General features: G+C 40.8%; 1 protein-coding gene across 1 annotated transcript in view; it reads left to right on the plus strand.

Moving 5' to 3' along the window:
• LOC110255181 (cytochrome P450 2C19-like) overlaps positions 1-17,894 on the plus strand; it is a 40,308-nt gene that overhangs the window by 7,162 nt on the left and 15,252 nt on the right. The window contains exon 4 of the mRNA XM_021074022.1: positions 17,234-17,389. Within this exon, the coding sequence (XP_020929681.1) occupies positions 17,234-17,389 (156 nt within the window). The remainder of the gene's footprint in view (positions 1-17,233; positions 17,390-17,894) is intronic.

The raw sequence follows: 17,894 nt of genomic DNA on the forward strand, positions 1-17,894 counted from the left end.
GGTTGGATTCAGTTTGCTAATATTTTGTGGAGGCTTTTTACATCTGTATTCATCAGTGACATTGGCCTGTACGTTTCTTTTTTTTGTGCTTTCTTTGTGTGATGTGGTATTAGTGTGATGTTTGCCTTAGAATGAGGAGAGGAGCATTTGTTCCTCTGCAGTTTCTGGAATAATTTGAGGACAGGTATTAACTCTTCTCTAGACGTTGGGTAGAATTCACCTATGAAGCTGTCTGATCATGGACTCTTATGGTTTTGGAAATTTCTCTTATTATTGATTCAAGGTCATCACTGGTAATTGATCTATTCCCAATTCGCAGTAGCTCTAATCAACCCTACGTATTCACACTACAGGTAAGTCTATACCTACATGACAATACATAATGACCCACCAAACACATGCATATCATATAGTAAATCCAAGCCCATATTTTCAGTTCCTTCCTGGTACAGTCTTGGGCATTGGTCAGTTTCTAAGGATTCACCCATTTCTTCTTGGTTGTCCTTTTTTCTTTTTGGCAATGTAATTATTCATAATAACCTCTTATAATCCTTTGTATTTCTATGGTGTTGATTGTAATTTCTCCTTTTTATTTTTGATTTTACTGATTTGGGACGTCTACCTTTTTTCTTAATAAATCTGGCTAAATATTTACCTATTTTGTTTATCTTTTCAAAGAATTAGCTTGTAACTTCCTTGATTCTTCTACTATTTTTTAGTCTCTTTCTCTGTAATTCTTCTCTGATCTCTGACTTCTTTTCTCCTACTAATGTTGGGTTTTGTTTGCTCTACTTTTATGAGTTCTTTAAGGGTAAGCTTAGGTTGTTTATGTGAGATTATTTTTGTTTCCTGAGATAAACATGTGTTGCTATAAACTTGTCCCCTAGAACTGCTCTTTCTATATCCCATAGATTTTAGGTCATTGTCTTTTTTTTTTTTCCACATTTCTTCAAGTATTTTTCGATATCCTCTTTGATTTCCTCAGTGATCCATTTGTTGTTTAGTAGCATATTGTTTAGCATCCATGTATTCATGTGGGGTTTTTTGCAGTTTTTTCCTATAGTTGATCTACTCTCATAATGCTATGGTAGGAAAAGATGCTTGATATTATTTTGATTTTCTTAAATTCTGATACTTGTTTTGTGGCCTAGCATGTGATCTATCCTGAAGAATGGTCTGGGTACACTTGAAAAGAATGTGTATTCTGCTCCTTTTGGATGGAATGTTCTGTGTATATCTATTACACCCATCTGGTATCATGCATCATTTAAAGCTAGTGTTTTCTTTTTCATATGCTGTCTGGACGACACATCCATTGATGTAGAGGAGGTACTAAAGTCCTTTACTCTTAGTGTGTTATTGTAATTTTCCCCATTGATGTATGTTCATGTCTTCCTTATGGATTTAGGCTATCCTATGTTGAGCACATATATATTTACAGCTATCTGTTTTCTCCTTGAATTCATCCTTTGATGATTATGTAATGTCCTTTTTCTCCTATCACTTCTTTGTTGTAAAGACTAATTTTGTTTGATATTAGTATTGATACACCAGTTTTCTTTTGATTTCCCTTTCCATTGATGACCATGTTCCATCCTGTCATTCTCAGTTTGCGTGTGTGTCTCTGTAGACTGCGGGGCTATGGTTGTCCTATGACTGGTGTCTGTTTATGGTGCATGAGGCTGGTCCCAAGGCTAACACAGGCTCACTGTTTGGTGGGGCTGGGGCTCAGCTGATCCCAGCACAGATGCCAGATTTCTGTTGTGCAAGCTGTGGGTCTGTCAAGGTCCTTGAGCTGGTGTCTACATGCTGGTGGGTAAGGTTGGTCCTGAGGCTTGAGAGACTAGAGCAGTCTTGCTGGTGGGCAGGGCCACAGTTTCTGGGACCACTGCCTAGCCACTAGGGTGCTGAGCTGTGTCCTTGGGTTCTGGCAACTGGGACCTCAGGGTCCTATCCTAGTGCCTGTGCAAGTAAGTATGGGGCCGGGTTCTGGGCTGTCTAGGTGGAGGACTGTGTCCATGGGTTGCTGTGGGGTTTAGAAAGGCTTCAGGCAGCCTCTATGCTGCTGGGTGGGCCTGTGTCCTCACTCAGTGAATTGCTTGGCCTGAGGCATCCCAGTGCTGGTGCCTATGGGCTGTTGAGAAGGGCAGGGCTAGGCCCTGATCCTAATAAGCTAGAAGGAGGATTCCAACGTGGTACTTGACAGCACCAGTATCTATGTGGAGAAGGAACTCTGAGAAATGGCTGTGGCTGGTGTCTTTTTGTTTCCAGGGTGATCTCCAGATACCTCCTGCCTTTTCAGGAGTCTCTCCAATATCAGTGAGTAGGTCTGACCCAGGCTCCTTTCAAATTACTTCCTGTGCCCTGCATCCCAGAGAGCATGTGATGATTTATGTGTGTCCTTTTAAGAGTGGAGTTTTTATTTCCTTCCACCCTCTGGGTCTACTGAAAGTAAGCCTCCCTGGCCTTCAAATCCAAACATTCTAGGGGCTTGTATTCATGCCTCAGAGCCACTGGGCTGGCAAGCCTGATGTGGGGCTCAGATATGTCACTCCTTGGGGAGAACTGCTGAAATTGTAATGATTCTGCTCTTTAAGGGTCATCCACATGCATGTATGGAATTTCACTATACCAGGGTTGTAGTAAACAGTAAATGTTACCTGAAGGTTCTGCCTCATGGACCCATCTCTTTGTGGTTCCTTGTTTATATCTTTAGTTGTAGAAGATGTTTTCTGGTAGGCTCTGGTCTTTTTCACAGATGGTTGTTCACTAATAATTGTAATTTTTGGTTTGTCCATTAGCACAGGTGAGCTTAGGCTCCTCTGCTCTACCCTGTTGGCCGATCTCTTCCACATTTTCCTTAATTATTAATCATCAATGGACATTTAGGTTGTTTCTATCTCTTGGCCATTGTCAGCACAGGAGTGCAAATATCTCTTTGAGGTCCTCATTTAGCTCTTTGGGTAAAAACTCAGAAGTATGGGAGTTCCTGTTGTGTTTCAGTGGGTTAAGAACCAGATGTGAGTTCCATCCCTGGCCTCACTCAGTGGGATAAGGATCTGGCATTGCCGCAAACTGTGGCATAGGTGACAGATGCATCTTGATCCTGGAGTTGCTATTGCTCCAATTCAGCCCCTAGCCTGGGAACTTCCATATGCCATGGATGTGGCCTTAAAAAGACATAAAAGAAAAAACAGCAAAAATCACAAGAATCCCTCAGAAGTGTGATTTCTTGGCAATATGGTAATTTTCTTTTAATTTTTTGAGGAACCACTGTATTGCTTTTCATAGCGAACCATTTGACATTCTACCAACTGTATGCAAGAGTTAAGTTTGTCCTCTCCCTCTCCAAAACTTGTTATTTTCTTCCTTGCTTTTGTTCTTTCTTCCTCCCTTCATCCTGTTCACTCTCACTTTCCTTCTCTCTTTCTTCTTGATAATGGCCATCCTAACACATGTGAAGTGATACCTAAGTAATTTTCTTTTGGCCATGCCTGTGGCATGCATATGTTCCTGGGCCAGGGATTGACCCTGAGGCACAGGAGTGACAATGCCAGAATCTTAACCACTAGGCCACCAGGGAACTCAAATTCTCATTGCTTTTGATCTGCATTTTCTTTTCTTTTTTTTTTTTTTTGAAGATCTTTTTTTAAAATTTTTTTATTTATCTATTTTTGTCTTTTTTTTGCCATTTTCTTGGGCCACTCTCACGGCATATGGAGGTTCCCAGGCTAGGGGTCTAATTGGAGCTGTAGCCGCCGGCCAACGCTAGAAGCACAGCAATGCAGGATCCGAGCCACATCTGCAACCTACACCACAGCTCACGGCAACGCCGGATCCTTAGCCCACTGAGCAAGGCCAGGGATTGAACCCGCAACCTCATGGTTCCTAGTCAGATTCGTTAACCCCTGAGCCACGATGGGAACTCCTGATCTGCATTTTCTAATGTGAAGTGTAAACCCAGTCATATTCATTTTTCTTTTTTGTAATGCAAGTGCCTGATGTAATCTTTTATTGCCAAGGCAACAATTTCAAAGCAGCATCTCTTCCAAATATGGCAATCTCAAACAAGCACATGGGAGCCACAGGACTAGATAAATAGCTCCCCCAGCTGAGGCGCCTTTGTTCTTGGTGATTTCAGTTACTGACAGTTTGCACTGCTTGTTTTTTTGGGGTTTTTTTTTCTCTCTTCTAGAGCTTTAATTTCCTGCTCATATGTTTTAAATTCACCAGCAATGGACCCTCAAAACCCTGGGCCTTGACACTTTACCCCATTGAGAGCAGAAGCCCAGGCCCAATTGGGAGCCATTTCTCTCTGCTTAACAATCTTACAGAGTGTCCCCAGGTGTGTTGCCTATTTCCAGCTTTATAGTTAATAAACACCTATTTTTCAAAGTTTCCAGATGATTATTGCTGAAGGGCTTCTTGGAGTCATTTTAAGAATCACAAAGGCTGGGGTCCAAACATAGCAATGCTTGTTGCTAGACTGAGGCCAGCACAAAATATGATTAGTGATGTTGAGCATCTTTTCATATACTTGTTGGCCATTTGGATTTCTTCTTCTACTTTATAAAAAAATGAACAAAGCTAAAGATATTTTTTAATTCATTAATGAGGAAGTCATTTACAACTATTTGTAATAAGGTGTTACTATCAGTTCAAAGGAGAAGAAAGGTAAAAAGGTGTAAACTTATGTACAGGATGACTGACATGAGTGTTCAAACAAAGAAAAACTAGCTGGGACAGTCATGTGAACATCTACTGGACAGAACAGAGACCTTGCCATCGACAGATGACTGCATTAAGAAGATGTGGTATCTATACACAATGGAATACCACTCAGCCATGAAAAAGAGCAAAATAATGCCATTTGCATCAACATGGATAGAACTAGAGACTCTCATACTAAGTGAGGTATAAGTCAAAGGGAGAAAGACAAATGCCATATGGCGTCACTTCTATCTGGAATCTAGTATATGGCCCTTTCCTTTCCCCAGAAGGGAAACTCATGCACGTGGAGAATAGACTTGTGGTTAACAGGGGTGAGGGGAAGGGAATAGGATGGACTGGGAGTCTGGGGTTAACAGATGCAAAGTATTGCTTTGGAATGGACGGGCAATGAGATCCTGCTGTATAGCACTGGGGACTATGATCTAGTCACTCATGACGGAGCATGATGGAGGATAATGTGAGAAAAAGAAAAATGTATATACATGTATACATGTGTGACTGGGTCACTTTGCTGTACAGTAGAACATTAGCAGAACACGGTAAACCAACTAGAATAGAAAAAATAAAAATCATTATAAAAAAGAATAGAGAGCTTCTACTCCCTGTTTATAGACAAGAATGATTTTGCATTGCTATCGGTTATTGATAATTGATATATTCTTTCATACAGCTCCAGTAAAATCACAGTCAGATAAAGGACAAGGGTGAACTATAGATGCAGTTTTCTGCAGGCACACCCATTTTCCCTACACTGTGGCTGGAATTATACCTGCATGTCCAGGTTGAAATTAACCCATCACCTTTCTTGAAAGTAGGTAATCTACACTCAGGATTTTCCCCTCAGCTTTACTGAGCTATAATGGATATATAACATTGTGTAGGTTTAAGATATAAAATATGTTGATTTGATACACTTAATATTGCAATATGATTACCACAATAGCATTGTCTAACACTCCCTTCAGGTCATATAATTAATATTTCTTTGGGGAACATTTAAAATTGATTCCCTTAGCACCTTTCAGGTATATGATTAACAGTAATGTTAACTTTAAAGAGAACTCTGTGCATTAGCCCCCTAGACCTTTTTCACTCCTAACTGAAAGTTTGTGTTGTTTGACCAATATCTCTCCATTTCCCATATTCCCTAGCCCCTGGTAACCACCCTTCTACCCTCCGTTTCTAGGAGTTTGGCGCTTTTTTTTTGTTTGTTTGTTTGTTTGTTTGTTTGTTTGTTTGCCTGCAGCATGTGGAAGTACCCAGGCCATGGAATCAAAGCCACACCACAACAGCAACCCAAGCTGCAGCAATGATAACACTGGATCCTTAACCCACTAAGCCACATGGGAACTCCAGGTTTGGCTTTTTTAGATTCCACATGTAAGTGAGATTACACACTGTTTGCCTTTTTCCCTTTGGCTTATTTCACTTAGCATAATATGCTCAAGATCCATCCATGTTGTTATAAATGTAAGGATTTCCTTCTTTGTCATAGCTGAAGAATATTCCATTGTGTGTAGTATATCTGTTTAACACTTGAGTAATGTGGGTTTGAACTGTGGGATCACTTAGATGCAATCGTGTATGACCTCTGGTTGATTGAAATTGTGGTTTTGGAGGCCTGACTCTAAAGTTGTGCATGGAGTTTGACTGTGCAGGAAGTTGGTGCCCCTAACCCCCATATTTTCAAGGGTCAGCTGTATGTAAAATGTCATATGTATCTGGAATCTATTCATGAATGGAGGTAATTAAAACTGGAATAGAAAACAGTCTTATTAGGGCCAAGCTGAGGACTATTATCTGAGGCAGACAGATTTAAGAAGCATTTGAATTGTGTTCTGCCAGATTACACAATAGGGAAGGGTTGTAAAACAAAACCCACAAAAACGTGTAAGTTGTTTGTCAAGAATTACAACTGAAGATGCATGAAGTAAGGATATTTGTTAAGGAAGGATTGGTTTTGAGTCTGAAATGATTGCATAGTTGTAAGGGGAGACCTTGAGCCCATAGTTGCAGGCAGTAGCTGCTAGTAGATATTGTGTCAAGAAGGCCCAGTGGTCTGAGAAACTTGAGACTGAGTAACTTTAGAAAATGCAGGTTCTTAGTAATGTGGAAATGTGTCTGAAACCAGCTCCACAAGGGCCATCAGCCCCATTTAAAAATCATAAAACCCAATTACTCCATTTCAATTTAATTTTTAAAAAGATTTTATTACAGTTGATTGACAGGTTTCTGTCAATTCCTGCTATACAGCAAAGTGACCTGGTTATACATTTATATACATATATACATTCTTGTTTTCACATTGTCCTCCATCATGTTCCATCACAAGTGCTTAGATAGAGTTCCCTGTGCTGTACAGCAGGACCTCATTGCTTATTCATTCCGAATGCAATAGTTTGCACCTACTCACCCCAAACTCCCAGTCCCTCCCACTCATTTTAATTTTAAAATACATTCTCTTCCTTAGTGATTAAACAGGGGTACAATGCTTGTTTAAGGCCACAAAGCAGGCTGCTCTAGACAGGGTAACACTTCTTGGCAAGATTATCCTTTTGCCAGTGAGTATTCTTGACTCCCTTCTCAAGTATTAGTTGATAGCTCATATGCAAGTTTATTTCTGGGCTCTCAATTCTGTTTCTTGGTCTCTATGTCTACTTCTACTTGGTCTCTACACTGCTGTTTTGATTTTTTAGCTCTGGAATTTTATTTGAAACCAGAAAGTTTAATGCATTCAGCTTTTTTCTTTTTTTTTTTTAACCGTACAGGTGGTTTTATTTATTTATTTTTTTAATTTTCCCACTGTACAGCAAGGGGGTCAGGTTATCCTTTGATGTATACATTGCAGTTACAGTTTTTTCCCCCACCCTTTCTTCTGTTGCGACATGAGTATCTAGACATAGTTCTCAATGCTATTCAGCAGGATCTCCTTGTAAATCTATTCTAGGTTGTGTCTGATAAGACCAAGCTCCTGATCCCTCCCACTCCCTCCCCCTCCCATCAGGCAACCACAAGTCTCTTCTCCAAGTCCATGTTCTTCTTTTCTGAGGAGATGTTCATTTGTGCTGGGTATTAGATTCCAGTTATAAGTGATATCATATGGTATTTGTCTTTGTCTTTCTGGCTCATTTCACTCAGGATGAGATTCTCTAGTTCCATCCATGTTGCTGCCAATGGCATGATGTCATCCTTTTTTATGGCTGAGTAGTATTCCATTGTGTATATATACCACTTCTTCCTGATCCAGTCATCTATCAGTGGACATTTGGGTTGTTTCCATGCCCTGGCTATTGTGAATAGTGCTGCAATGAACATGTGGGTGCATGTGTCTCTTTTAAGTAGAGCTTTGTCTGGATAGATGCCCAAGAGTGGGATTTCAGGGTCATATGGAAGTTCTATGTATAGATTTCTAAGGGATCTCCAAACTGTTCTCCATAGTGGCTGTACCAGTTTACATTCCCACCAGCAGTGCAGGAGGGTTCCCTTTTCTCCACAGCCCCTCCAGCACTTGTTATTTGTGGATTAATTAATGAGGGCCATTCTGACTGGTGTGAGGTGGTATCTCATGGTAGTTTTGATTTGCATTTCTCTTATAATCAGCGATGCTGAGCATTTTTTCATGTGTTTGTTGGCCATCTGTATATCTTCTTTGGAGAAATGTCTATTCAGGTCTTTTTCCCATTTTTCCATTGATTGATTGGTTTTTTTGCTGTTGGGTTGTATAAGTTGCTTATATATTCTAGAGATTAAGCCCTTGTCCGTTGCATCATTTGAAACTATTTTCTCCCATTCTGTAAGTTGTCTTTTTGTTTTCTTTTGGGTTTCCTTTGCTGTGCAAAAGCTTTTCAGTTTGATGAGGTCCCATGGGTTTATTTTTGCTCTAATTTCTATTGCTTTGGGAGACTGACCTGAGAAAATATTCATGATGTTGATGTCAGAGAGTGTTATGCCTATGTTTTCTTCTAGGAGTTTGATGGTGTCCTGTCGTATATTTAAGTCTTTCAGCCATTTGGAGTTTATTTTTGTGCATGGTGTGAGGGTGTGTTCTAGTTTCATTGCTTTGCATGCAGCTGTCCAGGTTTCCCAGCAATGCTTGCAGAATAGACTTTCTTTTTCCCATTTTATGTTCTTGCCTCCCTTGTCAAAGATTAATTGACCATAGGTGTCAGGGTTTATTTCTGGATTCTCTATTCTGTTCCATTGGTCTGTCTGTCTGTTTTGGTACCAGTACCACACTGTTTTGATGACTGTGGCTTTGTAGTATTTCTTGACGTCTGGGAGAGTGATGCCTCCTGCTTGGTTTTTGTTTCTCAGGATTGCTTTGGCGATTCTGGGTCTTTTGTGGTGCCATATAAATGTTTGGATTGTTTGTTCTAGTTCTGTGAAAAATGTCATGGGTCATTTGATAGGGATTGCATTGAATCTGTAGATTGCTTTGGGTAGTATGGCCATTTTCACAATATTGATTTTCCCAATCCAGGAGCATGGAATATCTTTCCATTTCTTTACATCTTCTTTGATTTCTTTGATTAAAGTTTTATAGTTCTCGGCATATAGGTCCTTTACCTCTTTGGTCAGGTGTATTCCGAGGTATTTGATTTTGTGAGGTGCAATTTTAAAAGGTATCGTATTTTTGTATTCCTTTTCTAATGTTTCATTGCTGGTATACAGAAATGCAACTGACTTCTGAATGTTAATCTTATATCCTGCTACTTTGCTGAATTTATGAATCAGTTCAAGGAGTTTTGGGGTTGAGTCCTTAGGGTTTTCTAGGTATAGTATCATATCATCTGCATACAGTGCCAGTTTGATCTCTTCTCTTCCTATATGGATGCCTTTTATTTCTTTTTTTTTTTTTTCTCTTTTTGTCTTTTGTTGTAGTTGTTGTTACTATTTCTTGGGCAGCTCCCACAGCATATAGGTTCCCAGGCCAGGGGTTGAATCGGAGCTGTAGCCACCAGCCTACGCCAGAGCCACAGCAACGCGGGATCCGAGCCGCATCTGCAACCTACACCACAGCTCACTGCAACGCCGGAACGTTAACCCACTGAGCAAGGGCAGGGACCGAACCTGCAACCTCATGGTTCCTAGTTGGATTCGTTAACAACTGCGCCACGACAGGAACTCCTATTTCTTTTGTTGGTCTAATTGCTGTGGCCAGGACTTCCAAAACGATGTTGAAGAGCAGTGGTGAGAGTGGGCATCCCTGTCTTGTTCCAGATTTGAGTGAGAAGTCTTTCAGTTTTTCCCCATTGAGGATTATATTTGCTCTGGGTTTATCATAAATGGCTTTGATTATATTCAGGAATGTTCCCTCTATACCCACTTTGGCGAGGGTCTTGATCATGAATGGATGTTGAACTTTGTCAAATGCTTTTTCTGCATCTATTGAGATGATCATATGATTTTTGACCTTTTTTTGTTAATGTGGTGTATGATGCTGATTGATTTGCGTATGTTGAACCATCCTTGTGAACCTGGGATGAACCCAACCTGGTCATGGTGTATGATTTTTTTGATATGTTGTTGGATTCGGTTGGCTAAGATTTTGTTGAGAATTTTTGCATCTATATTCATCAATGATATTGGGCGATAGTTTTCTTTTTTGGTGGTATCTCTGTCTGGTTTTGGAATGAGGGTGATGGTGGCCTCATAGAATGTCTTTGGGAGTATTCCTTCTTCTTCAACCTTTTGAAAGAGTTTAAGGAGGATGGGCACCAATTCCTCTTTATATGTTTGATAGAATTCACCTGTGAAGCCATCTGGTCCTGGACTTTTATTTGCAGGGAGTGATTTTATGACCTCTTCAATTTCATTTCTAGTGATCGGTCTGTTCAGTTGGTCTGTTTCTACTTGATTCAGTTTTGGCAGGCTGTAAGATTCTAGAAAATTGTCCATTTCTTCCAGATTGTCAAACTTGTTGCCATACAGTTGTTGATAGTATTCTCTTATGGTTTTTTGTATTTCTGCTGTATCCGTTGTGATTTCTCCTTTTTCATTTCTAATTTTGGTGATTTGGGTTCTTTCTCTCCTCTTTTTAGTGAGTCTGGCCAGGGGTTTGTCAATTTTGTTCACCTTTTCAAAGAACCAGCTCTTGGTTTTATTAATTTTCTCTATTGTTTTTTGAGTCTCTATTTTATTGATTTCTTCTTTGATCTTTATAATTTCCTTCCTTCTGCTGACTTTAGGACTTCTTTGTTCTTCGTTTTCTAATTCGTTTAGGTGGAGGGTTAAGTAGTCAATTTGGGATCTTTCTTCTTTTTTGAGGAAGGCCTGGACTGCTATAAATTTCCCTCTGAGCACTGCTTTCGCAGCATCCCATAGATTTTGAGAGGTTGTGTCTTCATTATCATTTGTTTCAAGGTAGTTTTTAATTTCCTTCTTGATTTCCTCATTGACCCATTGGTTTTTTAATAGCATGTTGTTGAGTCTCCATGTAGTAGGTTTTTTCTCTTTCCTTTTCCCATGGTTGGTTTCTAATTTCATGGCATTGTGGTCAGAGAAGATACTTGAGATAATTTCTACGCTCCCAAATTTATTGAGATTCGCTTTGTGTCCCAATATGTGGTCGATTCTTGAGAATGTTCCATGAGCATTTGAGAAGAATGTGTATTCTGCTTTTTTTGGATGTAGTGTCCTGAAGATATCAATGAAGTCTAACTTTTCTATTGTTTGCTTTAGGGTCTCTCTTGCTTTATTGGTTTTCTGTCTAGAGGATCTGTCCATTGATGTGAGGGGGGTATTAAGATCTCCTACTATGATTGTATTCTCATCAATATCTCCCTTTATGTCTGTTAATATTTGTTGTATGTATCTGGGTGCTCCTATATTTGGGGCATATATGTTGATGATAGTAACATCCTCTCCTTGGATGGATCCCTTAATCATTAAATAGTGTCCTTCTTTGTCTTTCTTTATGTCTTTTGTTTTAAAGTCTATTTTGTCTGATATGAGTGTTGCAACTCCTGCTTTTCTGTCATGTCTATTGGCGTGAAATATTTTTCCCCACCCTTTCACTTTCAATCTATATGTATCTTTTGTCCTAAGGTGAGTTTCTTGTAGGCAGCATATGGAAGGTTTTTGCCTTTTTATCCACTCAGCCACCCTGTGTCTTTTGATTGGGGCATTCAGTCCATTGACATTTAAGGTGATAATTGATAGATGATTGTTTATTGCCATTTGAACCTCGTGTTCCAGTTGATTCTATGGTTCTCCATTCTTCCTGTCTTTTTTTTTTTTTTTTTTTTTTTGGTTGGATGGTCTCCTGTTATTATCTGCTTGAGTGTATTTTTTTTTTTCATTTTTGCAGATGCAATATTTGGTTTTGGCTTGTGGTTGCCCTGTTTTTTAAGTATGCTAACCCCTTCCCATAATTGTGTGTTTTAGCCTGATGGTCCTGTAAGTTCAAACACTTCATTACTATATTAAAATTAAGAACAGAGACATACTTATAAACAAAAAGGGTTATTTACCTCCTGACATCCCTTGCCCACATTTTATGGTTTTGATGACTCTTTTTTATTTTTTTCTTTTTAATTTTATTTTGTTTGAAGCATGTTCATGATTAAATCTGTATGCTGGCTTATTTGAGTGACAGCTCTCTGATTGCAGTTTCCTCAGTCCTAGTTCTTCCTCTTCTTCTTTTTTTTGTTTTTCTTTTCTTTTTTCTTCCCTTTCCTTCCTTTCTTTTTGGTTTAGAGACGACCTTTCAACGTTTCCTTTAACCTGGGTTTTGTGTTGCTGTATTCTTTAAGTTTTTGTTTGTTGGGAAAAATTTTTATTTCCCCTTCTATTTTAAATGATATTCTTGCTGGATAGAGTATTCTAGGTTGCATATTTGTTCCTTTGAGCACTTTAAATATCTCTTGCCATTCCCTCCTGGCCTGTAGTGTTTCTGTAGAGAAATCAGCTGATATTCTTATGGGGGTTCCCTTGTAGGTAACATTCTGGTTTTCTCTTGCTGCCTTTAGGATCCTCTCTTTATCACTAACTCTTGCCATTTTTATTATGATGTGTCTTGGTGTGGGTCTGTTTGGGTTCAGTTTGTTTGGGGCCCTCTGTGCTTCTTGTATCTTGAACCCAGTATCCTTGAGATTTGGGAAGTTTCCATCGATAATTTCTTCAAATATATTTTCCATTCCCTTATCTTTTTCTACTCCTTCTGGAATTCCTATTATGCGTAGATTGGCCTGCTTTATATTATCCCATAGGTCTCTTATATTGCTTTCCAGATTTTTGATTCGGTTTTCTGTCTGTTGACCTGATTGAGTGATTTCCATTATTCTATCTTCCATATCACTGATTCGTTCTTCTGCATTATTCATTCTGGTTTTTACTGCCCCTAGTTCAGTTTGCATCTCTGCAAATGAATGTTCTAGTTTTTCTTGGCTCCTCCTTATATTTTCTAGTTCCTTTCTGAGGGTATCTGCATTACTGTTCATATCTTCTCTTAATTCCTTCAGTATTTTCACTATTTCTCTTTTGAACTCCAGGTCTGTCAGACTGCCGAGATCTGTTTCATTGTTGACTGTTTTAGGTGAGTTCTCCTGTTGGTTTGACTGGGGGTGGTTTCTCAGCTTCTTCATCTTGCTTGTTGTTTTCTTTCTCCTGAGGGAGTTGTACTCTCCGTGATCGGGCAGTGTTTGCCTTGTCACTGCCGTGGAATATTTCCTGAGGGCTGGCGTTGTTGGTCAATCTTTTTTGAGGCAGTGTGGCTTTTCTGGAGTGTTGATGGGGCTAACAGGGTCTCTTTGAAGCAAAGGAGGACTTCCTGAGGGCAGACAGGACTGGGAGGTCCACACCACGATGGTAGCAGATTTCACTTGGTCATGCAGAGCTTGCTCTGGTGTTTTTAGGCTGTGGGGTTCTTGCAGGGGGTTGGCGGTGTTGGGCAGCTGCTCTTCAGGGGTGCATCACCCCCTGGGAGCTGGAGCAGCTATCTGGGTCACTGAGAACCTAAGAGGCTCTTCCCTAGGGTAGCCCAACTCAGAAGGACAGCCTGAGAATGTAGGCGGATCTTTTCACAGTCTGGCCGAGCTTGTTGCAGCTTTTCTGGGCTGCAGGAGCTCTTCCAGGGGGCTGGTGGTGCTGAGCAGTTATTTCACGGGAGTGGGGCACCCCCTGGGGGCTTGGGCGGGTAGCAGGGCTGTTGGAAACTGAAGAGGCTCCTCCCCGGGGCAACCCGACTCAGAAAAACCGTCCGAGAATTAGGCCGATCTATTCACAGCCTGGCTAAGCTTGTTCTAGCTTTTCTGGGCTGCAGGCCTTTTCTCGGGGGCTGGTGGTGTTTGGTGCTGCTCTGCAGAAGTGTAGCCCCACCAAAGGGCAAGCAGGCCTGTGCAGGGACAGCCCCTGCGGTGGTAGGCTTCAGGCAATTGTTGAGGCCAGCCCTCCTGGATGGCAGGCAGCCCCAGGTCCCTGAGCGCGTAGGGCGTGGCGGGGGTGGGGGGAGGGGATGCACTGGGAAGCACAGTTTTCAGCTAGCTTGTGGGCCTGTAAGTTTGCTGTGGCGTGGGGGGTATTCTATGGGGACCCACCCCTTCTTTTCTCCCCTCCCCAGCACGGGCACAGACCAGGCTCTTCTCCCAGGTTCCCTCTGATGTGGCTTTCCACTTCCCCGCCCCTGGAGTATTGCTCCCTTCCTCTGCGACAGCTTTGTTTTTTAGTCTCCCAGGCAGTCTCTGCCCCATCAAATGGTTTCTAGACCTCCCAAGCAGTTTCCACTCTGCCCCACCCCCCTGGCCCGGGGACTAATCTCTGGAGCCGAGGTCTCGGTGCCCAGCCCCCACACAGGCGGCGCCCCCCCAGCCCTTTCTCAGGGACTAACCTTCAGCGCCGAGGTCTCGGTGCCTACCCCCCCCACCCAGGCGTCCCCCGTCCCCCTCTTAGGGACTAACCTTCAGAAGCGAGGTCTCGGTGCCCAGCCCCCACCCAGGCGTCTCAATTTTTGGTGACTGTGCCCGTAGTTCAGATGGTCCATTGGGTTCTTGATCGGCTTTTCCGTACTCCAACTTACTGCTACACTCTTCTCTGCATCTGGAGATTCCTCTGGTTCGTTTGATCTTTCGCCCGGTAGGTGACTTTTCAGGGTGCGGGATCCCTTTCTCCTCCGCAGTTCCCTTTCGGGAGTGCCCGTCCCGCTCGGATTCACCTTCTCTCACTCTCCTCTTTTCTCCCGTTCTGCCCAATAATGTCACGAATTTCTTGCCGTTATTGGAGTTTAGGTTCCTCTGCCAGCGATTGGTTGCTGTTCTGTGCGAGTCATTTATTCTGTAGATGTGCTTTTTTTGTTGTGTTTGTGGGAGAGGGCGAGCGTGTCCTCCTACTCCTCTGCCATCTTGTCCTCCTCCAGCTTTTTTCTTCATGTTCAGGACTTCTTTGAGTATCTGGGGCCTTTTGTGGTTCCATATGTATTTTAGCATTGTTTTCATATTTCTATTTTTAAAAGCTATTAGAATTTTGAATGAAATGATATTGACTCTATAGATGGCTTTTAGTAATAAGGACCTATTAAGCGTACTAATGCTGGTCTGTGAGGACTGTATATCTTTCCATTTGTTTGTGTCTTCTTTATTTCATTAAGATCTTATGAGAGAAAAACGTTCAGAGCTTTTACTTCCTTGGTTAAATTTATTCCTAAGTGTTGTTTTTGTTGCTTTTTAAAATGGGATTTTTTTCATGGAGTTTCTTGGTAATATAGAAACACAGATGATTTTTATATGTGGTTTTTTTTTTTTTCTTTTTCCTTTTTAGAGTCATACCCATGGCATATGGACGTTCCCAGGCTAGGGGTCGAATTGGAGCTGCAGCTTCCAGTTTATGCTGTGGCCACAGCAATGCCAGATCTGAGCCTCATCTGTGACCTACACCACAGCTTGCAGCAAGGCATGATTCATAACTCACTGAGTAGGAGCAGCAACTGAACCAGTGTCCTTATGGATACTAGTCGTGTTGGTTCCCTCTGGGCCATAACGGGAACTCCTGTATGTTGATTTTATATCATGCAACTTTGTTGTTTTCATTGATTAGTTTTAAATTTGGGGGGCATCTTTAGGGGCTTTTATATATAAGATCATTGCAACTGCAAATAGATTTTTTTAAAAACATTTTCCTTTGGATACTTTTTATTTTCTTTGTGTGATCACTCAGGCTAGGACTTATAGTACTGTGTTGAATAGGAGTGGTAAGAATGGGCACTCTTCCAGCATGGAGTTTTTCCAGATTGACGGAGGTGGTGATGCGTCTAAAGGGAAATTGCTGTCTTATCAACTTTATCATTTTTTTTCAGCTTTGAGCTTGCCTATATTACAATGACTTCTTAAAGGATTCTGGAAATCTCATAGAGAAATTTTAGTCCAAATATCAGTGCTAAGCCAGTGCTTCTATGGGAGAATGAGGGCTGGGACGGCCTATCCACCATCTCTCTAAGGTCACATTGCCATTGTGTGGTTGATTTAAGTAATCCTTAAGTACGTCTATAGATGTGAATATTGGATCTCAATATAATAATTGGATCTCAATATAATTTTCATTGATGATTTGATTGCAACAATTTTATTTCATAGACCCCCCCCTGCAAAAAAGGGACAAGTTTTCCTCTAATGTAATTTCTTTGCTGGAAATATGAAAAAGTTGATCTAAAGGATGCAAAAATTCAAATGTATTAAACCATAGTATGCTCTTGATGGTTATGCATAACAGTACCCAGAAGTTCACATAAGGCAGCTTTGCCCAATAAATCAAATAAATGTATTTCTGTGGTTATTGGAAATGATGGATATTTACTTCTTAGGAAAGGAAATATTTTTAAACATTGAAATGAAAACATAAAAGAGCCATGTTCATCACTTTACCTTTTTTGTTTCACTTACCTGGAGTTTACATTTGAAATAAAAATGTTACATTCTTTTGACTTTACGCAAAAATCCAATTTATGGTAAGTGTTGTGTGTATTAGTCTTTCTTCTCAAACAGCATGGCTACTTCCCTTTATTCTTTCCAAATACATGAATTCATGTACCATCTCTCTCTTCTTCATTTTTCCTCTGCTGGTTCAACACAAGTCTTGATTTTGCTGTCTCTAACTATTCTCTTTATTTATGTATCACTGCTTAATTTTCTACAGCTTTGCAGACAGATGCTATTCAGCACTTACAATTTTAGTTATTAAACGATATGAAAATGGCATTTGAAAATGTTTTCTTCTTTATATTTTCAAATTCACAGGTACCCAGTGTGAAAAGAGTACAAGTAGAGGCAGTGGTTATGAATTGAATATTTTTCTAAAAAACATTGTATACCTAGCCAGGTTAAAAGGGTCTTTTCAGATGAAGATAAAAGCAATGTGTTGATTCGGGGCATGTGGAATATTTGTTTTGAAGGGAATTTGTAGGAAAGAGATTGATTGAACTTTTTTCTAACATCATCACTACTTGTTATCTCAAAGACAGTGTGTTTCATGTGTATGTTTTAATGGTGTGTTTCAATTGTTTCTGATTCTTCAGCTTCACCCTGTGATCCCACTTTTATCCTGAGCTGTGCTCCCTGCAATGTGATCAGTTCCATTATTTACCAGAACCGCTTTGATTATAAAGATCAGACTTTTCTAAACCTAATGGAAAAAGTGAAGGAAAACCTCAGGATTCTGAACTCTCCGTGGAGGCAGGGGAGGCCAAGATCCTTGCTTCTCAAAGAGCCATTTATGCTCTTTTCTCCACGAAGTCCAAATCTCTCTATGCACCAAGCTGTGAAGTGAGTGTGTGATCACCATCCTGCCCAGAGCTCAGCACCATGGAGAACACATTTGGCTGAGCCCTCTAATGATAGACAGGAAAATACATGCCCAGAGTACAGCACTGCATTTCTGTCCTATTGTCCCTGGTCCAGTGGTTTTTCCACTAAATTCCAAAGCCCAGTTTCCATAAAGTACTCTGGCAACTTCCCCAAAACATGACCACAGCAATAGAAGGAATTCTTGGTCCTTCTGTAAAGGCTTCCATTACCCACACGTCTTGTCACCAATCACCATTTAATGTCTTCTTCAGCACATTCCTTGGTAGAAACATCTGCATTTAGGAAGGAAGAGACTGTCTCCTTCCAGAGGGAGAGTGCTGCCAGGGCGCCCTGACTAAATCAGGAGAGTTTGAGGCTTCGGTTGGCATCCTA

This window comes from Sus scrofa, chromosome 14 (assembly GCF_000003025.6).
Source record: "Sus scrofa isolate TJ Tabasco breed Duroc chromosome 14, Sscrofa11.1, whole genome shotgun sequence".
NCBI lineage: Eukaryota > Metazoa > Chordata > Mammalia > Artiodactyla > Suidae > Sus > Sus scrofa.